The 20,965-nt window shown below is 43.9% G+C and overlaps 1 protein-coding gene across 1 annotated transcript in view; it reads right to left on the reverse strand.

Annotated features, from left to right (window-relative positions):
• Positions 1 to 20,965, reverse strand: part of LOC115169363 (myomegalin) — a 79,395-nt gene that overhangs the window by 52,651 nt on the left and 5,779 nt on the right. Inside the window, exons 2-4 of the mRNA XM_029724915.1 lie at positions 15,918 to 15,976; positions 15,082 to 15,149; positions 11,598 to 11,708 (exon numbers count right to left, since the gene is read on the reverse strand). Of these exons, the coding sequence (XP_029580775.1) occupies positions 11,598 to 11,708; positions 15,082 to 15,149; positions 15,918 to 15,976 (238 nt within the window). The remainder of the gene's footprint in view (positions 1 to 11,597; positions 11,709 to 15,081; positions 15,150 to 15,917; positions 15,977 to 20,965) is intronic.

The following is a 20,965-nucleotide window of genomic DNA, read 5'->3' on the forward strand; positions in this document are numbered from 1 at the left end:
ACTATTATTCTACAATGTAGAAAATAGTAAAAATAAAGAAAAACCCTTGAATGGGTAGGTGTTCTAAAACTTTTGACTGGTAGTGTATGTGTTATGGCTTTTCAACATCTGCCATATTGTGGACTCAGAACTACAGTATCTATCTAATAGAACTCAGAGGCTTTTCTTTAATAGAAGCTTCTCTAATGTCAAACATGTAAAGTTTGGTGTACCGCAGGGCAGCTCTCTAGGCCCTCTACTCTTTTCTATTTTTACCAATGACCTGCCACTGGCATTAAACCAAGCATGCGTATCCATGTATGCTGATGAGTCAACCATATACGCATCAGCAACCACAACTAATGAAGTCACTGAAACCCTTAACAAATAGTTGCAGTCTGTTTTGGAATGGGTGTCCAGTAATAAACTGGAACATCTCTAAAACTAAGAGCATTGTATTTGGTACAAATAATTTCCTAAGTTCAAGACCTCAGTTGAATCTGGTAACGAATGGTGTGGCTGTTGAACAAGTTGAGGAGACTTGGTATTACTTGGTATTACCTTAGATTGTAAACTGTCATGGTCAAAGCATATAGATTCAATGGTTGTAAAGATGGGGAGAGGTCTGTCCGTAATAAAGAGATGCTCTGCTTTTTTTGACACCACAAAGCAAGTCCTGTAGGCCGTAGTTTTATCTTATCTTGATTATTGTCCAGTCATATGGTAAAGTTCTGCAAAGAAACACCTAGTTAAGCTGCAGCTGGCCCAGAACAGAGCCGCATGTCTTGCTCTTCATTGTAGTCAGAGGGCTGATATTACTACTATGCATGCCAGTCTCTCTTGGCTAAGAGTTGAGGAAAGACTGACTGCATCACTTCTTGTTTTTAGAAGAAACATTAATGTGTTGGAATTTCCAAATTGTTTGCATAATCAACTTACACACAGCACAGCACAGCACAGCACAGCACTGATACACAAACATTCACCCCACCAGACATGCCACCAGGGGTATTTTCACAGTCACCAGAGGTCCAGAACAAAATCAAGGAAACGTACAATATTATACAGAGCCATGAGTACATGGAACTTCCTTCCGTCTTATATAACGCAAGTGAACAGCAAACCTGGTTTCAAAAAACAAATAAAGCAACACCTCACGGCACAACGCCTCTCCCCAATGTGACCTACTGGTTGTGTGTATATACTGACATATGTGTTACTGATAGATGCACACACACACACACTACATGTTAATGTTTTTAAATGTATGTAAATTGTTAATTATTTTGTCTGTAATGTCTTTTTCGTTATGTGTCGGACCGCAGTAAGACTAGCTGTCACCATTGGCGTTGGATAATGGGGATCCTAATAAATCAAATCAAATAGACATACATCATGTTCTAGAACTAGGGACTGACACAGAGCTGCTAGTCACAGGATGAACTTAAGATGTCTGGGCATATGAATTGATTGGCCTCCTTAAGAACACTTGATGTGGATTGGCTACACAATCACAATGCCTGCATAATAACATTGTCTGTGTTCCTGTCACTAAGCCATGAATACACTATGATAAGTATGACTGTAGTATGGACTGTAGTGTAGATGGACTGCGTTATGGACTGTAGCTGGACTGCTGTATGACTGTAGATGGACTGTGGTATGGACTGTAGCTGGAATGTAGCTGGACTGTAGATGAACTGTGGTATGGACTGTAGATGGACTGTAGATGGATTGTGGTATGGACTGTAGATGGACTGTGGTATGGACTGTAGATGGACTGTGATATGGACTGTAGCTGGACTGTAGATGGACCGCGGTATGGACTGTAGATGGACTGTAGATGGACTGTGGTATGGACTGTAGCTGGACTGTAGATGGATTGTGGTATGGACTGTAGATGGACTGTGGTATGGACTGTAGATGGACGGTGGTATGGACTGTAGATGAACTGTGGCATGGACTGTAGATGGACTGTAGATGGACTGTGGTATGGACTGTAGATGGACTGTAGATGGACGGTGGTATGGACTGTAGATGGACGGTGGTATGGACTGTAGATGGACTGCTGTATGGACTGTAGATGGACTGTGGTATAGACTGTAGATGAACTGTGGCATGGACTGTAGATGGACTGTAGATGGACTGTGGTATGGACTGTAGATGGACTGTGGTATGGACTGTAGATGGACTACCCTGTGGACTGTAGATGGACTGCCGTGTGGACTGTAGATGGACTGTAGATGGACTGTAGATGGACTGCTGTATGGACTGTAGATGGACTGCCGTGTGGACTGTAGATGGACGGTAAATGGACTGTAGATGAACTGCTGTATGGACTGTAGATGGATTGTGGTATGGACTGTAGATGGACTGCCGTGTGGACTGTAGATGGACTGTAGATGAACTGCTGTATGGACTGTAGATGGATTGTGGTATGGACTGTAGATAGATTGTGGTATGGACTGTAGATGGACTGTGGTATGGACTGTAGATGGACTGCCGTGTGGACTGTAGGTGGACTGTAGATGGACTGCTACATGGACTGTAGATGGATTGTGGTATGGACTGTAGCTGGACTGTAGATGGATTGTGGTATGGACTGTAGATGGACTGTAGATGGATTGTGGTATGGACTGTAGATGGACTGTGGTATGGACTGTAGATTGACTGCCATGTGGACTGTAGATGGACTGTAGATGGACTGCTGTATGGACTGTAGATGGATTGTGGTATGGACTGTAGATGGACTGTGGTATGGACTGTAGATGAACTGTGGCATGGACTGTAGATAGACTGTAGATGGACTGTAGATGGACTGTAGATGGACTGTGGTATGGACTGTAGATGGACTGTAAATGGACTATGGTATGGACTGTAGATGGACTACCCTGTGGACTGTAGATGGACTGCCGTGTGGACTGTAGATGGACTGTAGATGGACTGCTGTATGGACTGTAGATGGACTGTGGTATGGACTGTAGATGGACTGTGGTATGGACTGTAGCTGGACTGTAGATGGACCGCGGTATGGACTGTAGATGGACTGTAGATGGACTGTGGTATGGACTGTAGCTGGACTGTAGATGGATTGTGGTATGGACTGTAGATGGACTGCTGTATGGACTGTAGATGGACTGTGGTATGGACTGTAGATTGACTGCCGTGTGGACTGTAGATGGACTGTAGATGGACTGCTACATGGACTGTAGATGGATTGTGGTATGGACTGTAGCTGGACTGTAGATGGATTGTGGTATGGACTGTAGATGGACTGTAGATGGATTGTGGTATGGACTGTAGATGGACTGTAGATGGATTGTGGTATGGACTGTAGATGGACTGTAGATGGATTGTGGTATGGACTGTAGATGGACTGTGGTATGGACTGTAGATTGACTGCCATGTGGACTGTAGATGGACTGTAGATGGACTGCTGTATGGACTGTAGATGGATTGTGGTATGGACTGTAGATGAACTGTGATATGGACTGTAGATGGACAGTAGATGGACTGTAGATGAACTGTGGTATGGAATGTAGATGGACTGTAGATGGATTGTGGTATGGACTGTAGATGGACTGTAGATGGACTGTAGATTGACTGCCATGTGGACTGTAGATGGACTGTAGATGGACTGCTGTATGGACTGTAGATGGACTGTGGTATGGACTGTAGATGTACTGTAGATGGACTGTAGATGAACTGTGGTATGGAATGTAGATGGACTGTAGATGGATTGTGGTATGGACTGTAGATGGACTGTAGATGGACTGTAGATGGACTGTGGTATGGACTGTAGATGGACTGTAGATGGATTGTGGTATGGACTGTAGATGTACTGTGGTATGGACTGTAGATGGACTGTGGTATGGACTGTAGCTGGACTGTAGATGGATTGTGGTATGGACTGTAGATTGACTGCCATGTGGACTGTAGGTGGACTGCCCTGTGGACTGCTGTATGGACTGTAGATGGACTGTGGTATGGACTGTAGATTAACTGTGGTATGGACTGTAGATGGACTGCCCTGTGGACTGTAGATGGACTGTGGTATGGACTGTAGCTGGACTGTAGATGGACTGCTGTATGGACTGTAGATGGATTGTGGTATGGACTGTAGATGGATTGTGGTATGGCTGTAGATGGACTGCCGTGTGGACTGTAGATGGACTGTGGTATGGACTGTAGATGGACTGCCGTGTGGACTGTAGATGGACTGTAGATGAACTGCTGTATGGACTGTAGATGGATTGTGGTATGGACTGTAGATAGATTGTGGTATGGACTGTAGATGGACTGTGGTATGGACTGTAGATGGACTGCCGTGTGGACTGTAGTTGGACTGTAGATGGACTCTAGATGGACTGTGGTATGGACTGTAGATTGACTGCCGTGTGGACTGTAGATGGACTGGAGATGGACTGCTGTATGGACTGTAGATGGATTGTGGTATGGACTGTAGCTGGACTGTAGATGGATTGTGGTATGGACTGTAGATGGACTGTAGATGGATTGTGGTATGGACTGTAGATGGACTGTGGTATGGACTGTAGATTGACTGCCATGTGGACTGTAGATGGACTGTGGTATGGACTGTAGATTAACTGTGGTATGGACTGTAGATGGACTGCCCTGTGGACTGTAGATGGACTGTGGTATGGACTGTAGATAGATTGTGGTATGGACTGTAGATGGACTGTAGATGGATTGTGGTATGGACTGTAGATTGACTGCCATGTGGACTGTAGATGGACTGCCCTGTGGACTGTAGATGGACTGCTGTGTGGACTGTAGATGGACTGTGGTATGGACTGTAGATTAACTGTGGTATGGACTGTAGATGGACTGCCCTGTGGACTGTAGATGGACTGTGGTATGGACTGTAGATGGACTGTAGATGGACTGCTGTATGGACTGTAGATGGATTGTGGTATGGACTGTAGATGAACTGCCGTGTGGACTGTAGATGGACTGTAGATGGATTGTGGTATGGACTGTAGATGAACTGCCGTGTGGACTGTAGATGGACTGTAGATGGACTGTAGATGGACTGTGGTATGGACTGTAGATGGACTGCCATGTGGACTGTAGATGAACTGTGATATGGACTGTAGATGGACTGCCCTGTGGACTGTAGCTGGACTGTGGTATGGACTGTGTGGATTGTAGCTGGACTGTGGTATGGACTGTGTGGATTGTAGCTGGACTGTGGTATGGACTGTAGCCGACTTTGTGCTGATGCCTCAGTGCAGGTGTTGCCCTTGCTCTATTTTCTCCCACCTGTCTGTGACAAACCTCAGCAGGGATTCTCCAGACGAGAGATGAGAGGTGTTTGAGAGCTACAGTGTTGCCGTGTAAAGAACCTGTACTGCTGTGCAAAGAACCCTGACAAGCAGAGGACACAATATACCCTCCTTGAAACTCCTACCTTCCAAATGCACCTACTATTTTATCTTGTACATTATCCAGTGTCTCCTATCCCCCTCAAACAGCTAGCCAGCAACAGCAACCCTACATTCACCACCTGTCCCCAACCCTCAAATAACTTAAACATCTACACCTGACCCCCCCATCCTTCCTATGCTGTATGGATTTCCCATAATCTCCCCCCCCTCTCTCTGCTGTATTAATCAGAGTGGTGTGGTGGTGTAACGTAACATCAGTGGGAACATGGCATTCCGATGTCACAGAGGTTATATTTAGACCAGGGGGAATGCAGAGCAGCTCTGGGGCTTACACCAGGAATCAGGGGTTAAGATACACATTTTGTTTACCTGCTCTAACAGATACAGCAAGCCAGGACAGGACAGGGCCCTGAGGCTAGTGATTTGGGATTTGAAAAATGGCTTGGGAATGTGATTGTCCAATTTTGACCCTGGACAAGAAGTGGACAGTCTCTCTCCCTCTCTTTCTCTTAATCTCTTTCTCTCTCCAACACCATCATCACCATGATAGGCCTGATCACCGGCGACGATGAGACAGCCTACAGGGAGGTCAGTGACAGTGTGGTGCCGGGACAACAACCTCTTCCTCAACTTCAGTAAGACCAAGGAGCTGATCGTGGACTAAAGGGAACAGGGGGGGCGAGCACGTCCCCATCCATTTCAACGGGGCTGCCGTGGAGCAGGTCGAGAGTTCCTCGGTCTAAACCACTAAGGACTTAAAATGATCCACTCACACGCGCACAGTCGTGAAGAAGGCGTGACAGCGCCTCTTCCCCCTCAGGAAGTTGAAAAGGTTTGGTATGGGCCCACAAATCCTCAAAAAGTTATACAGCTGGACCATTGAGAGCATCTTGACTGGCTGGATCACTGCTTGGAATGTCAACAGCACCGCCCTCGATCACATGGCGCTACAGAGGGTGGTGCAGATAGTCCAGTACTATATCAGGCGATGTGATAGAAAGGCCCGGAAAATAGTTAAAGCTTCCAGCCACCCGAGGCATAGACTGTTCTGTATACTTCCACACGGCAAGAGGCACACTCACAGGACTCTACACACTCACACACACTGACACTCTAACACACACATAACATGCACACAAATGTATGCTGACTCTACACTAGGGTTGCACATTTTGGGGAATATTCAGAGGTGGAAACTTTCCATGGGAATTAACGGGAATATATGGGAATTAACGGGAATATATGGATTTAACAGAAATATATGCATATTAATATTAACACCATTTAAATGTAGATGTTTTTTGCATTGGATATACTTACTATATCATATGGAGGCAGAAACATAAACCTTTTACCTTATCATAAGTAGACATAATTGCAAATGATTAAATCCTTCCAATAGAAATAAAAAAACTATTTTGTTATGAATTGAACTTTAATTAAATGAGTTGGCTCTTCACATGAAATGACTTCACTGAACAAGAAAATAAAGGGAATATTGAATGATCCATCACATCTCTCAAAAACGTTTTCAACATCTGAAAAATGATAGTCTAGAAAATAAAGCTTTGATTGTCTTCCTCTCAGGCTTCCATGTCTTCTCCCTGGACCTCCTCAATGTCCACCCCTTGAACATCAAACTCTGAGGCCTCATCTTCACTGTCACTTTCCAACCTTGTTGAGGATGGCTCGTTGTCAGCCTCAAAAAGCCTCAAATTTTCACGGATGGCCACCAATTTTCCAACCCTTGTATTGGTCAGCCTGTTGCGTGCTTTGGTGCGTGTGTTCCCAAACAAGGACCAGTTGCACTCTGAGGCGGCTGATGTTGGTGGGATTTGGAGGATGATGGAGGCAACAGGGGAAAGAGACTCAGATCCACAAAGTCCCTTCCACCAGGTGGCTTATGAGATATGTTGGCACGACTGCCATATTGCATCTATATCCCAAAGCCCTTGCTTGGAAGTGTACTTTGCCAGACTGCCAAGAAGCTTGCCCTCATCCAGGCCAAGGTGGCGAGACACTGTAGTGATGACACCATAGACCTTGTTGATCTCTGCACTAGACAGGATGCTCTTGCCAGCATACTTGGGGTCCAACATGTTCGCTGCGGCGTGTATGGGCTTCAGGCAGAAGTCTTCACGCTTTTTGATGTACAGTATTTCAGAACTGCAGTTTCCTCTGCTTGGAGCAACAGTGAAGTGGGCAGGGCAGTACGGATTTCTTCAGAGTCTGAACATCAGACAGGATGGAATTGTCTCCCTCAATCCATGCAATGGCTACTGCTATAGGTTTCAGGAATTTCAGGCTGCTTACCACTCTCTCCCAAAATACATCATCCAGTAGGATCCTCTTGATGGGACGGTCCATAATCGGCAGACTGTGATATGGCCATTTCTTGGAGACACTCCTTCCCCTCCAGGAGACTGTCAAACATGATGACAACACCACCCCAATGGGTGTTGCTGGGCAGCTTCAATGTGGTGCTCTTATTCTTCTCACTTTGCTTGGTGAGGTAGATTGCTGCGATAACTTGATGACCCTTCACATACCTAACCATTTCCTTGGCTCTCTTGTAGATTGTATCCATTGTTTTCAGTGCCATGATGTCCTTGAGGAGCAGATTCAATGCATAAGCAGCACAGCCAATGGGTGTGATGTGAGGGTAGGACACTTTAGACCAAGCAGCCTGTGGTCCAAGGTCGTTCAGCTCATCTGCAATGTAGAGACCGGTATGTCTGTTGTCCCTTGTGTCTGTGCTCTTGTAGAATACTGGCTGAGGGGTGGAGATGATGTAGTTAATTATTCCTTGCCCACGAACATTCAACCACCAATCAGAGATGATTGCAATACAGTCTGCTTTCTCTATGATTTGCTTGACCTTCACTTTAAATCTGTTGAACTCTGCATTCAGCAAATGAGTAGATAAAGCATGTCTGGTTGGAGGGGTGTATGCTGGGCGAAGAACATTCAGAAATCTCTTCCAATACACATTGCCTGTGAGCATCAGAGGTGAACCAGTTGCATACACAGCTTGAGCAAGACATTCATCAGCATTTCTCTGACTACGTTCCTCCATTGAGTCAAAACTTCTGATTCCAGGAAGACCATGAGCTGCTGCTATCGATAAGGTGTCTGATTCCTCATATTCACCTTGAATAGAAGTAGAGGGACTTTTATCAGAGGTTGCTTGTTGTGAGCGCTGAGGGAACTTTATGCACTTGGCCAGATGATTCTGCATCTTTGTTGCATTCTTCACATATGATTTGGCACAGTATTTGCAAATGTACACAGCTTTTACATCTACATTAGCTGCAGTGAAATGTCTCCACACATCAGATAGTGCTCGTGGCATTTTCCTGTAAAGATTAGAAAAATAATTGTAAAAAAAATAAATAATACAATTCCATGTACAAATAAATAGTTAAGCAGTTAGATTATTCAACTCCTTTGTAAGATACATGTTATAAAATGAAACATGTATGGAAACAGGTGAATTAACACTCCTCAGTTAGCAAGCTCAAGCAAGCTAAAACCCACATGGTAGCAAAAACTAACTAGCAGAAATTGTTAACAAGTTAGAAATGATTTAAACACACCTGCTGTAGGCTACTATTTACTAGTTAACAAAAAATCATATATGTCATATCAAATATATTCACCCACCCAGTATTGTAATCAAAACTTACCAGAAAGCATGTCGTCCTTGGCTCAAACAGTGTAGTAGTGTGGGCTCAATAGCATCTCATTACTGTGCAAGATCTTGAGAATCAGCTGTACATGTGATGGAAGAATGCACTGTGCATGCAGAGGCTTGCAATTCCATTGAATTGGGGATAGTTTAACCAAAATATGCCACAAAAAAGGTTCACTGTTAAAAGCAAACTTTTTTGATGAATTTAAGCAAAATTCCCGAAACTCTGGGGCTTTACTTCCCATGGAACATTTCCGGAAAGTTTTCGACCCTTTGCAACCCTACTCTACACACACACACACACACACGCACACACACTCCCATACAATCAACATTTACGATGCAGCTACTCTGTTTATCACATATCCTGATGCCTAGTCACCTTACCCCCTATGCATATCTGCCTCTATTACTCCAGTATCCCTGCACATTGTAAATATGGTATTGGAACTGACCAGCTTCTTACTTTCTCGTTTTCTACTTATTTCTTTTATTTTTAATTCTGTTGTGTTTTTACTCTACCGTAAGTTGTTTTTAGTGCTACATTGATATTGACTACTGCATTGTTGGGTTTGGAGCTAGCAAGAAAGACATTTCACTGTACTTGTGTACGTGACATTAAAAATTAGAAATCTTCTTTTATAAAGCATTGCTTTTCACATCATGCGTCACTGCATGACAGGCAGACAGTAACTGGGATGTTTTCCTGTTATCGACACAGCTCTAAATATAGCAGTCTATCGTGCACCTGCTATTGCTGCCCCCCCCCCCCCCCCCCCCCCCCCCTTGGCCCACAGCAACAGTTCCCCTTATAACTAGACATGCACCGGAATGGGAAGAGGCGGCCGTGATTGGCCTAGACCTGGGATTAAGAGTAGTAATAGGCCTATTCGCTTACATACACACACAGTGCACCCACATACAGTATACGCCACAGATAGATCCCTATACTGACATGCATGCACACAGATTGGGATGAAAAAGCACAGTTGAAACCCATTGCAGAAGAACAAATGTGTTGAATACATTATTGCACTCAAGCTTGGACTATACATAGAATCCCTCTCATTCCTACTGTTGGTCTGAGCAGTGAGTGTAAACCAAGACAACAGAAACAGTGCCAGGGAATTAACTGGATCATGCGGATCTCCAAAGAAACAATCCAACGCCAATCTTTATCTGAGACAATCAAATCAAATGTTATTGGTCACATACACATGGTTAGCAATGTTAGTGCGAGTGTAGCAAAATGCTTGTGCTTCTAGTTCCGACAGTGCAGCAATATCTAACATGTATCCTAACAATTCCACAACAACTACCTAATACACACACATCTAAGTGAAGGAATGGAATAAGAATATATACATATAAGTACTGATGAGCAATGACAGAGCGGCATAGGCAAGATGCAATAGATGGTATAAAATACAGTATACACATGAGATGAGTGATGCAAGATACGTAAAAATGAAGACAATGAAGTGACCGTATCATCATATTGTCTTGCATGGTCTTGAAGTGAGACTCCCCTTATATGTCCATTTGATGATGTGTTATTGAGTCTCCAATAAAAGGTTATTAAACCGATTAAGCTTAAACCGTACAGTATGAGATATTGAGCGCCATAGGGCTTAATACCCTAGTATAACATCCTAAAACATAAAAGTGACAGTTTGGTCAAACCCCTCTCCACTCAGTTAGCTATGGCATGCAGAGATAAAGGACGATAAGTCAGAGCACATTCAGGTCTTGTTTGTTTGGATCAGGTCAGCCATCTTGGAAAAATACAAACACACACGCACACACACGAAAGCAAGCATGAAAGCACACACACACGCATACACATGCAGCACATAGCCACGCACACTAATCTATCTACCTATCTGGAGTGGTGGTCTATAGGGATTCTGGAGAATTGACCAATTTCCATATGCACACAGACAACAGCTGGTTTACAGAGTCACACAGTATATGATCTTACACACCCTCCCATCTACCCCTTTTGAACATGCATCTTGGGGGTCAGGCAGCAGGCTAACACCCTGTGCCCCCAGATTGCTGCCCTTTCCCTGGGATTAGGAGCTGTCTGTGTACCATTGTCTGAGGGTAAGGCCATAGGAACTATGATAGCTATACAAATACTCACTGCATGGCTCCCTGTGGTAGGACAATGACATCACAGGGGAAGTAAGTGCTAGATTCTCCACAGAGGGACACACACGGTAGCCTGGTCCCAAATCTGTTTGTGTTGTCTTTCCAACTCCTATGGTCATTGTCGCGCTAAACAATACTCATCATGAAGAAAAGGCCATATATATTTATTTAAATATTTCAGTGCCTCAATGGAATGAAAGCCTGCAGGTATTGAGACATTCCCAGAACCTACGTTCCCTACAGATGTGCTAAAGCATCGTTCAGTGTATCAGCTCACCTCTTCTCCTCCAGCTAGAGTTCGGCTCAATTCTGTTTCAAACAGGATCAATGACAGGCGTCTGTATTAATGTGTGCCAGTTACTCACTGTGCGGTAGACATGGTCGCTGCTGTCCTCATACTTCTGCTGGATCCTTTCCTCCAGGAAGTAAATGCGGAGCTTGAGGCTGAAGTTCTCCTTCTTCAGGTCATTGAGGTGCTGCGAAAGAGTACGGTGACCGTTAGACATGTCCCTTAAAAACAACGGCAACCCGCAGACATGTCCCTTATACGTCAGAGAATACGGTACCCATTTAACAAGGCCGTGTTACAGGAAAATAAGTAAACCGTAAAAAAAAATGTATACGGTAACCGTTTGAGATGTCCGTGATATAGATCAGAAAGTCCGGTAATCGTTAGATATGCTATGTCTTCTTCCCGGTGGGCATAATATATCAGTCATCGGTCTTGCGGTGTCAAGTGAAAAAAAACAATGGGAGAAAAAAAAAGAACGAACAAAAAAAGACTACAAAAGTGGCTTCCTGACCTCTTGGAAGCCACAGCGAATCCAAACACACACACTAACGCTAAAACACACAGACATGGGAGTGTTGTTGGGCCGTTTAGCGACGCAGAGGGCTACTCCGCGGCACGGGCGTTCAGAGCTGTGGCCATAGCGGCTCCACGGTGGGTTCTGGAGAAGACGGGCCAAACACAGGAGCTTACTTTACTGACACAGACATGCCTGGAATCTCAGACAGCCAGGAGAGAGGGAGAGGGCGAGGGAGAAAGATAGAGAGAGAGAGAGAGAGAGAGAGGGGAGAGCGACTGTGGCGGGGGCAGTTATATGGGATGGCACGCACTTGTGACATGTAAGGCGATCAACCCAGAGAGAGGGAGAGAGAGAAAGAGGTAAATAGGAAGAGGTGCTCGGTGGTCTGAATGATCGTACATATTCTCTCTCTGTCCCCCCGCCTTACTCTGTGTAAACTTTAAAGCACATGTGAATGACCGGCTGAAACGCTGTACCCTGACAACATCAATCTTATGTAACACGTCAGTCAACGTAAACATTACACTGTACCTTCCTATCCCACACTCTGTCCATTTGTCAGTCTATCTGCGCACAGGTACATTGTATCTTAGGCCTGAGTCATAAATTGAAATCTATAGAAATCTGCCTTTTCACTTAGATCGACAATTGACATGAACGTATGATACACAGTGGTTTGAGTTACACACAGATTTCATGTTCGGACACGGACTGTCGGGATGGACAGATACACTAGAGCAGGGGTGTCAAAGTCATTCGGCCTTCACCGAGGTCCGGAGTGCCACCCTGATTCAAAAATATTTCTGCCTGTACCCCTCTGAAGACACCAGATAGGTGTTAGTAATATTGTGACGGCCTTCACCACTTAAACAATACCAATCATATGCATGTAAGCACATTATGTACAAGGGCACCCACTTTAAAGGAGATACACGTCCATTTGTCAGTGGATCATTGGCATTACAGGTATTCATAGGGTAGGCCTAAACAATGACTCGCTGTTTTTTTTAAGGGTATTCTGTTGGCTATACACTGACTCCCAGACTGATTGACTGGGTACCATCATCAAAAGTCAACCTTGTCCCTCTGCAGATTCAGTGACAGTGTCCATTAATGCTTCGAGCTACAAACAGTTTCTTAAATAATTCACCGGAGACACGGCCAGGCACCAAGCTTATTTAACCACAACGTAAAACGAGGAAGACATCACTGCTGCGTGTTTAAAAACAACAACACACACGTGGCAAGTTGCCGGGCCGTTGTAGAAAAACTAAGAAATTCAAATAACTCCCACCACACACTGGACATTTATTTGTCGACTGGGGGTACAACAGCCACGAGGGCATGCCCTCGTCCTCACACACAGTCACTTCCCCTCACACGTCCTCTGATCAATGAACCTGTGCATCACGGTTGACAACTCCACGGTGTCCACCTCCCAGAGTGCAAAGAACCTTGGCGTGACCCTGGAGAACACCCTGCCGTTCTCCGCAAACATCAAAGCGGTGACTCCCACCTGCAGGTTCACGCTCTAGAACAGGGATAGGCAACTTTGATGGGGGTGGGGGCCACAAAAACATCTGAACTCATCATGAGAGGTGGCAGTGGCTCACGGGTCTGCATACCCACATCCATACCCACACATGCAGTCATGTGTTGGGGGAGGGGGGCATCCTTGCAAGCAAAACATTTTAGCTGCATCCCTCTTGACAAAGGATACATTTTGCATTAATTTCATGCAATTCTACTAATTTTGCCATGAGGCGGAGAGAATGATTTGCAGTTTTACAGCAAATTTCCTGCAATTTTACACATTTTCCCATGGGGTGAAGAGAAATGTTTGCAGTTTTTAATATGATATCCGTGTGAGAGTGACTAACAAAATCAATGGGCGACCCCCGGTCGGTAATTCAATCATGATTACTACATGATTATGTGTGTGTGTGTGTGTGTGTATGTGTGTGCGAGCATGCCTGTGTGTGTATTTATGTGTGGAGGTGTAACTTCCTAAAGAGGCTAACGTCGGTGCCCATGAAAGAGATGGTTGCGTTGGGTCGCGACCCTCTTTTAAAGTGGAACCTCTGCTTTCGTGAGAAGCTGGCTGCACATCCCATTTTACCAGAGAGCAGCAAAGCCTCCAGAATAGCATTAAAGGAGGAGCATCTACATTCTATAAACTTAGTGGTTTGTGCATGACTCCCACTAGTAAGCTATTTTGATTTGGAATGTGTTTGAACCATGGACCGTTTATAAAGTGATTTTGAGATTGATGAGAGAAAAGAGTTGGGGAGGGGGAGAGGTCGGGAATTAGAGGAAGAGTGATGTGTGGAATAGAGTGAGTGACAGAATGGAGGGGGTGGGGTGGAATGGGAGGTAAAATAGATCAGATGGAGAATAGTGAGAAAGAAAGAACGGCATGAGAGGCAGACAAACCGGTGTTCATATCACATGGTGTGGCATCAAATCAAAAGTTTTTTTGAAAATGTGTTTGGCATGAATTCAGGGTCCAGAAATAGTCTTCTTTGTAACTTTGAGACAGATTATAAGCTCCATAACTGGAACATTCTTTAGCCCGAGGCATGCTGTGGAGAAGAAGCTGTGTTGGGTATGTTCCATCCCTCAGACAGTTTCCCCAGAACAAGTGCTTTAGCCAGGAATCTGAACAACAACAAAGACTTTCCAACATTACATGTACACGATCGGAATGGCCGACCTGACCAGGAAAAACACATCGCTAGGATTCAGAGTTTTTCCTGGTGAGGTCACGTGGTTAGGAAGAACGCAGGGTCTTCTTAGTTATTGTTTTTCCCAGATTTCATTGTGTAGACTGTTGTTTTAGTAGACTGAATAATTTACTTTAACATCCAGGCTCTTGCAACAGCAGCTGGCCTACTTGATCCGCTCCTCACAGACTTGTTTTCAGTCTGCTTCATTACAGTACATTTTGGGCCCACAAGATGGAGACAACAAGTTAACACAGTGAGGATAAAAAGGTTTTGAGCATTGAATTATGACCCAAAAGAGAAAGAGGAGAGCTCACCTGTTCAAACTCTCTCAGAGTGTGAGGTTGGAGAGGAGGAGAGTTGTCTGTTTTATCACTACATACATCTGCATCGAGAGAACATAAGAACCCTTTTAAACGTTTTTATTACATGGTAATTATGGTTATTACATAGGCAGGTAAAATTGTTATTGCAGTTTAGTCACATACTTACTACTTTACCCTGCAACTGTTTCAAGTTTTAGTTTCATGTTTTAATGTCCCATGCACAAGTACAGTGAAATGTCTTTCTTGCAAACTCAAAATCCAACAATGTAATAATCAGTAGAAATGTAATACCAGATAAACACATGAGAAATAAGAAGAAATATGAGCACAATAAGTAAGTAAGAAAACTATATAAAGGGTCAGTTCCAATACCATATTAACAATGTACAGGGATACTGGAGTGATGAAGGTAGATATGTATAGGGGTAAGGTGACTAGGCAAGGATATAAGATGAACAGAGTAGCAGCAGCTTGTATGTGAGTGTGTGTGCGTGTGTGAAGAGTCCGTATAAATGTATGTGCATATTATGTGTGAGTGACCAGATGATGAAGTGAGTGTGCGTGTTTGAGTGTGTAAGGCCCTGTGAGTATGCATAGAGAGGTCAATAAAGATACACGGTTAACTCAGATAGTCAGTGTAGTTATTTTGTTAGCTATGTATCAGTCTTATTGCTTGGGGATAGAAGCTGTTCAAGAGCCTGTTGGTGTCAGATTTGATGCACCGGTACTGCCTGCCGTGCGGAAGCAGAGAGAATAGTCTATGGCTTGGGTGGTTTTCCTGGGTCAAAGCTTTGGGACAATCAGGAAGTCACAATAAAAGGGGTTACCTGTCATGTAACCTGTGCTCCTGGATGAGGACTCCTCAGAGTGGGACACGGTGAGTAGCCTACACACACATAAACACACACACACATATTTAACTAGAGTGGCTCTGTGGTCAATATTGCTTTACAGAAACAGATCATTTTTAGCATACTACATACAGTACATACATTATAAAATGGAACAAGAGGAATAGGCAAAGAAATGAAGAGGCTCCCCTTTATTATAACAGTACCCAATTAACACATCTATGGGAGAGTGGGGGAGTCACACAGTGGGGGAGAGATTCGGGGGGGACGGAGGGTAAAGGATGAGGGTGTGGGAGGTTCGGGGGTAGGGTGGCAGACACATGCCCCCCCCCCCCCCCCCACACACACACTGGCCACCATCCCATTGTGATGCAGGAAGGGGGAGGGGTGATATCAATGGCTGTAAACCTAAATAAAGATAAAGGGGTGAACTAATTAAAGACAAAAGTCACAGCCCCACTGGGTTTTAAAGCTGCTAACTTTTAAATGAGGGATATTCTGTCCTTATTAGCCAAAGCTAGGAGGGACTGAACCAAACAGACACAGAGTAAAGGAGAACCATACATTGCTTATCACCTCTTCAGTTCTATATTTGACTAAGTCTATCTCTAAAATCGTATATTTTTTATGCGGTACCTAACCTTTTCTGATATTAATACCATAGCATTGTCGCCTTTATATTATTTTTTATTTAACCTTTATTTAACTAGGCAAGTCAGTTAAGAACACATTTTTATTTTTATTTACAATGACGGCCTACCAAAAGGCCTCCTGTGGTGATGGGGGCTGGGATAAAATTTGAAAAAATGTAAGTAAAAAATATAGGACAAAACACACATCACGACAAGGCCTAACAAGCAATACAATAAAAGTTACAACAAGTTTGCTAAAGTAGAATGAACTGCCCCACATGCCACAGTTCTATGAACTGCCCCACATGCCACAGTTCTATGATTCTATGCCACAGTTCTATGATTCTATGCCATAGATGATGTGGTTGTTACTGACAAGGAGCACATGGCTGAGCTCTTTAATCACCACTTCAGGATTCCTATTTGACTCAGCAATGCCTCCCTGCCCGTCCAACATTTCCTCATCTCCCACCCCAATGCTTCTCCCTCTTTTCCCCCTGTCCCACTACAAAATTTCTCTCTGCAGGCGGTCACTGAGTCCGAGGTGTTAAAGGAGTTCCTGAAACTTGACCCCCCAAAAACATCTGGGTCAGATGGTTTAGATCCTTTCTTCTTTAAGGTTGCAGCCCCTATCATTGCCAAGCCTATCTCTGACCTTTTTAACATGTCTCTCCTCTCTGGGCAGGTCCCCATTGCTTGGAAGGCAGCCACAGTTTGTCCTTTATTTAAACGGGGAGATCAGGCTGATCCTAACTGTTATAGGTATATTTCCTTTTTGCCCTGTTTATCAAAAGTGTTGGAAAAACTGACTGGCTATCTTGATGCCTATAGTATTCTCTCTGGTATGCAGTCTGGTTTTCGCTCAGGTTATGGATGTGTCACTAAATGATGTCACCATTGCCCTTGATTCTAAGCAATGTTGTGCTGCTATTTTTATTGACTTGGCCAAAGCTTTTTATACGGTAGACCATTCCATTCTTGTGGACTGGCGAAGGAGTATTGGTGTCTCTAGGGGGTCTTTGGTCTGGTTTGCTATCTACCTCTTTCAAAGAGTGCAGTGTATAAAGTCAGAACGTCTGCTGTCTCAGCCACTGCCTGTCACCAAGGGAGTACCCCAAGGCTCGATCCTAAGCCCCACGCTCTTCTCAATTTACATCAACAACATAGCTCAGGCAGCAGGAAGCTCCATTTATATGCAGATGATACAGTTATACTCAGCTGGCCCCTCCTCGGATTTTGAGTTAAACGCTCTACAACAAAGCTTTCTTAGTGTCCAACAAGTGTTCTCTACCCTTAACCTTGTTCTGAACACCTCCAAAACAAAGGTAATGTGGTTTGCAAAGAAGAATGCCCCTCTCTCCACCGGTGAGAGGGTTTAGAGCTTGAGGTAGTGACCTCATACAAGTACTTGGGAGTATGGCTAGACGGTACACTGTCTTTCTCTCAGCACATATTGGCGGCAGGTAGCCTAGTGGTTAGAGCGTTGGACTAGTAACGGAAAGGTTGCAAGATCGAATCCCTGAGCTGACAAGGTACAAATCTGTCAGTCTACCCTGGGACAAGGCAGTTATCCCACTGTTCTTTGGCTGTCATTGAAAATAAGAATTTGTTCTTAACTGACTTGCCTAGTTAAATAAATAAATATCAAAGCTGCAGGCTAAGCTTAAATCTAGACTTGGTTTCCTCTATCATAATCACTCCTCTTTCACCCCAGCTGCCAAACTAACCCTGATTAAGATGACCATCCTACCCATGGTAGATTACGGAGACATAATTTATAGATCGGCAGGTAAGGGTGCTCTCGGGCGGCTTGATGTTCTTTACCATTCGGCCATCAGATTTGCCACCAATGCTCCTTATAGGACACATCACTGCACTCTATACTCCTCTGTAAACTGGTCATCTCTGTATACCTGTCACAAGACCCACTGGTTGATGTTTATTTATAAAACCCTCTTAGGCCTCACTCCCCCCTATCTGAGATATCTACTGCAGCCCTCATCCTCCACATACAACCCCGTTCTGCCAGTCACATTCTGTTAAAGGTCCCTGAAGCACACACATCCCTGGGTCGCTCCTCTTCTCAGTTTGTTGCAGCTAGCGACTGGAACGAGCTGCAACAATCACTCAAACTGGACAGTTTTATCTCTTCATTCAAAGACTCAATCATGGACACTCTTACTGACAGTTGTGGCTGCTTCTCATGATGTATTGTTGTCTCTACCTTCTTGCCCTTTGTGCTGTTGTCTGTGCCCAATAATGTTTGTACCGTGTTTTGTGCTGCTACCATGTTATGCTGCTGCCATGTTGTGTTGCTACCATGTTGTTGTCATGTGGTGTTGCTACCATGCTATGTTTTCATGTGTTGCTGCCATGCTATGTTGTTGTCTTTGGTCTATCTTTATGTAGTGTTGTGGTGTCTCTCTTGTGATGTGTGTTTTGTCCTATATTTTATTTTGAATCCCAGCCCCCGTCCCCTTTTGGTAGGCCCTCATTGTAAATAAGAATTTGTTCTTTAACTGACTTGCCAAGTTAAATAAAGGTTAAATTATTTATTTATTTTTAAAATCTTGTTAATCGGGCATCAGCTGCTCATCTGTCCAAAAACTACACGGTTATTTTCTGGCCCAACAACTTGTTCAAGATATGTTGTTGTCTTTGGTCTACCTTTATGTAGTGTTGTGGTGTCTCTCTTGTCGTGATGTGTGTTTTGTCCTATATTTTATATATTTTTTTATTTTTAATCCCAGCCCCCATCCCCGAGGTCTTTTGCCTTTTGGTAGGCCGTCATTGTAAATAATAATTTGTTCTTAACTGGCTTGCCTAGTTAAATAAAGGTTAAATGATTAAAAAAATAATAATTAAGCCAGACTCAAGTCCCAAATAAAATGTAACTTTATATATTCATTACATAACCAAAAGTACGTGGACACCTCGACGAACATCTCATTGCAAAATCATGGGCATTAATATGGAGTTAGTCCCCCATTTACTGCTATAACAGCCTCCACTCTTCTGGGAAGGCTTTCCACAAGATGTTGGAACATCCCAAACTTGGAAGTTGGAAGCACAGATGTCTAGAATGTCATTGTATGCTGTAGCGTTAAGATTTCCCTTCACTGGAACTAAGGGGCCTAGTTTGAACCATGAAAAACAGCCCCAGACCATTATTCCTCATCCACCAAACTTTACAGTTGTTTTTTTGCATTTGGGTAAGTAGCGTTCTCCTGGCATCCGCCAAACCCAGATTTGTCCGTCGGACTGCCAGATGGTGAAGCGTGATTCATCACTCCAGAGAACGCGTTTCCACAGCTCCAGAGTCCAATGACGACGAGCTTTACACCACTCCAGCCGATGCTTGGCATTGCGCATGGTGATCTTAGGCTTGTGTGTGGCTGCTCGGCATAGAAACCCACAGACAGTTCTTGCGCTGACGTTGCTTCCAGAGACAGTTTGGAACTCGGTAGTGAGTGTTGCATCTGAGGACAGACGATTTTTACGCGCTACTCGCTTCAGCACTTGGCAGTTCCGTTCAGTGAGCTTGTGTGGCCTACCACTTCGCGGCTGAGCCGTTGTTGCTCCTAGACGTTACCACTTCACAATAACAGCATCTATCTATCTATCTATCTATCTATCTATCTATCTATCTATCTATCTAAATGTATAGCTGAAAGATTAATTTGCCATTTGGGTCATTTCAAAGTGATAAAAATGAAGGTTTTACGAATTGTCAGTACAGCAGCTTTATTTGCACATTTACAAGTCAGATTTATCCAGGTAATTATGACGCATAGTCCAATTGATAATTTCTCTCCCACAAGTTCTATCTGTACCTATGATCCATCCACGACTACAGCAACACATCAGCAATACATATATCTAGCTATATCCATCTCCTTACAAACGAGACTCATTATAAATGAAAGTTGAGTGATACAGAATAACAGTGTAATTTAGCTGACAAATACATGTCATAATGGTTAAAAATATTTGAGCCTGGCTGTCAGTCCATCTGTCTGTGACAGCTGATGATGCGCAGGAGCGCAGATTTTTAAAACACTGGCGGGTCTGTTGTCAAAAAGTTGCTTTGATATTGCTAGTTTTGAGTTTCCGAATGAAAACTGGAATTGTGGGTGATTTTCATTCAGCAAGGGATTAAGAATATTTTCTTGCTAGTTGCACCATAATTTAGACTCCTCAGCACGACCAGTGCATGCTGGACACTATGGATAATAATCACGAAAGCCAGCTCTGTCTACTGGTAAGTGAAGCAACGATTGCTTGCAAATGTGCATAGCCTACCGGTGGGTGATTAGCCTATAGCCACGGGAAGTAGGGATGCCCCTGAAAAATCAGAATTTTAAATAAAAGATAAACAATTGTTTTTTAATA

This window comes from Salmo trutta, chromosome 31 (assembly GCF_901001165.1).
Source record: "Salmo trutta chromosome 31, fSalTru1.1, whole genome shotgun sequence".
Classification (NCBI taxonomy): domain Eukaryota; kingdom Metazoa; phylum Chordata; class Actinopteri; order Salmoniformes; family Salmonidae; genus Salmo; species Salmo trutta.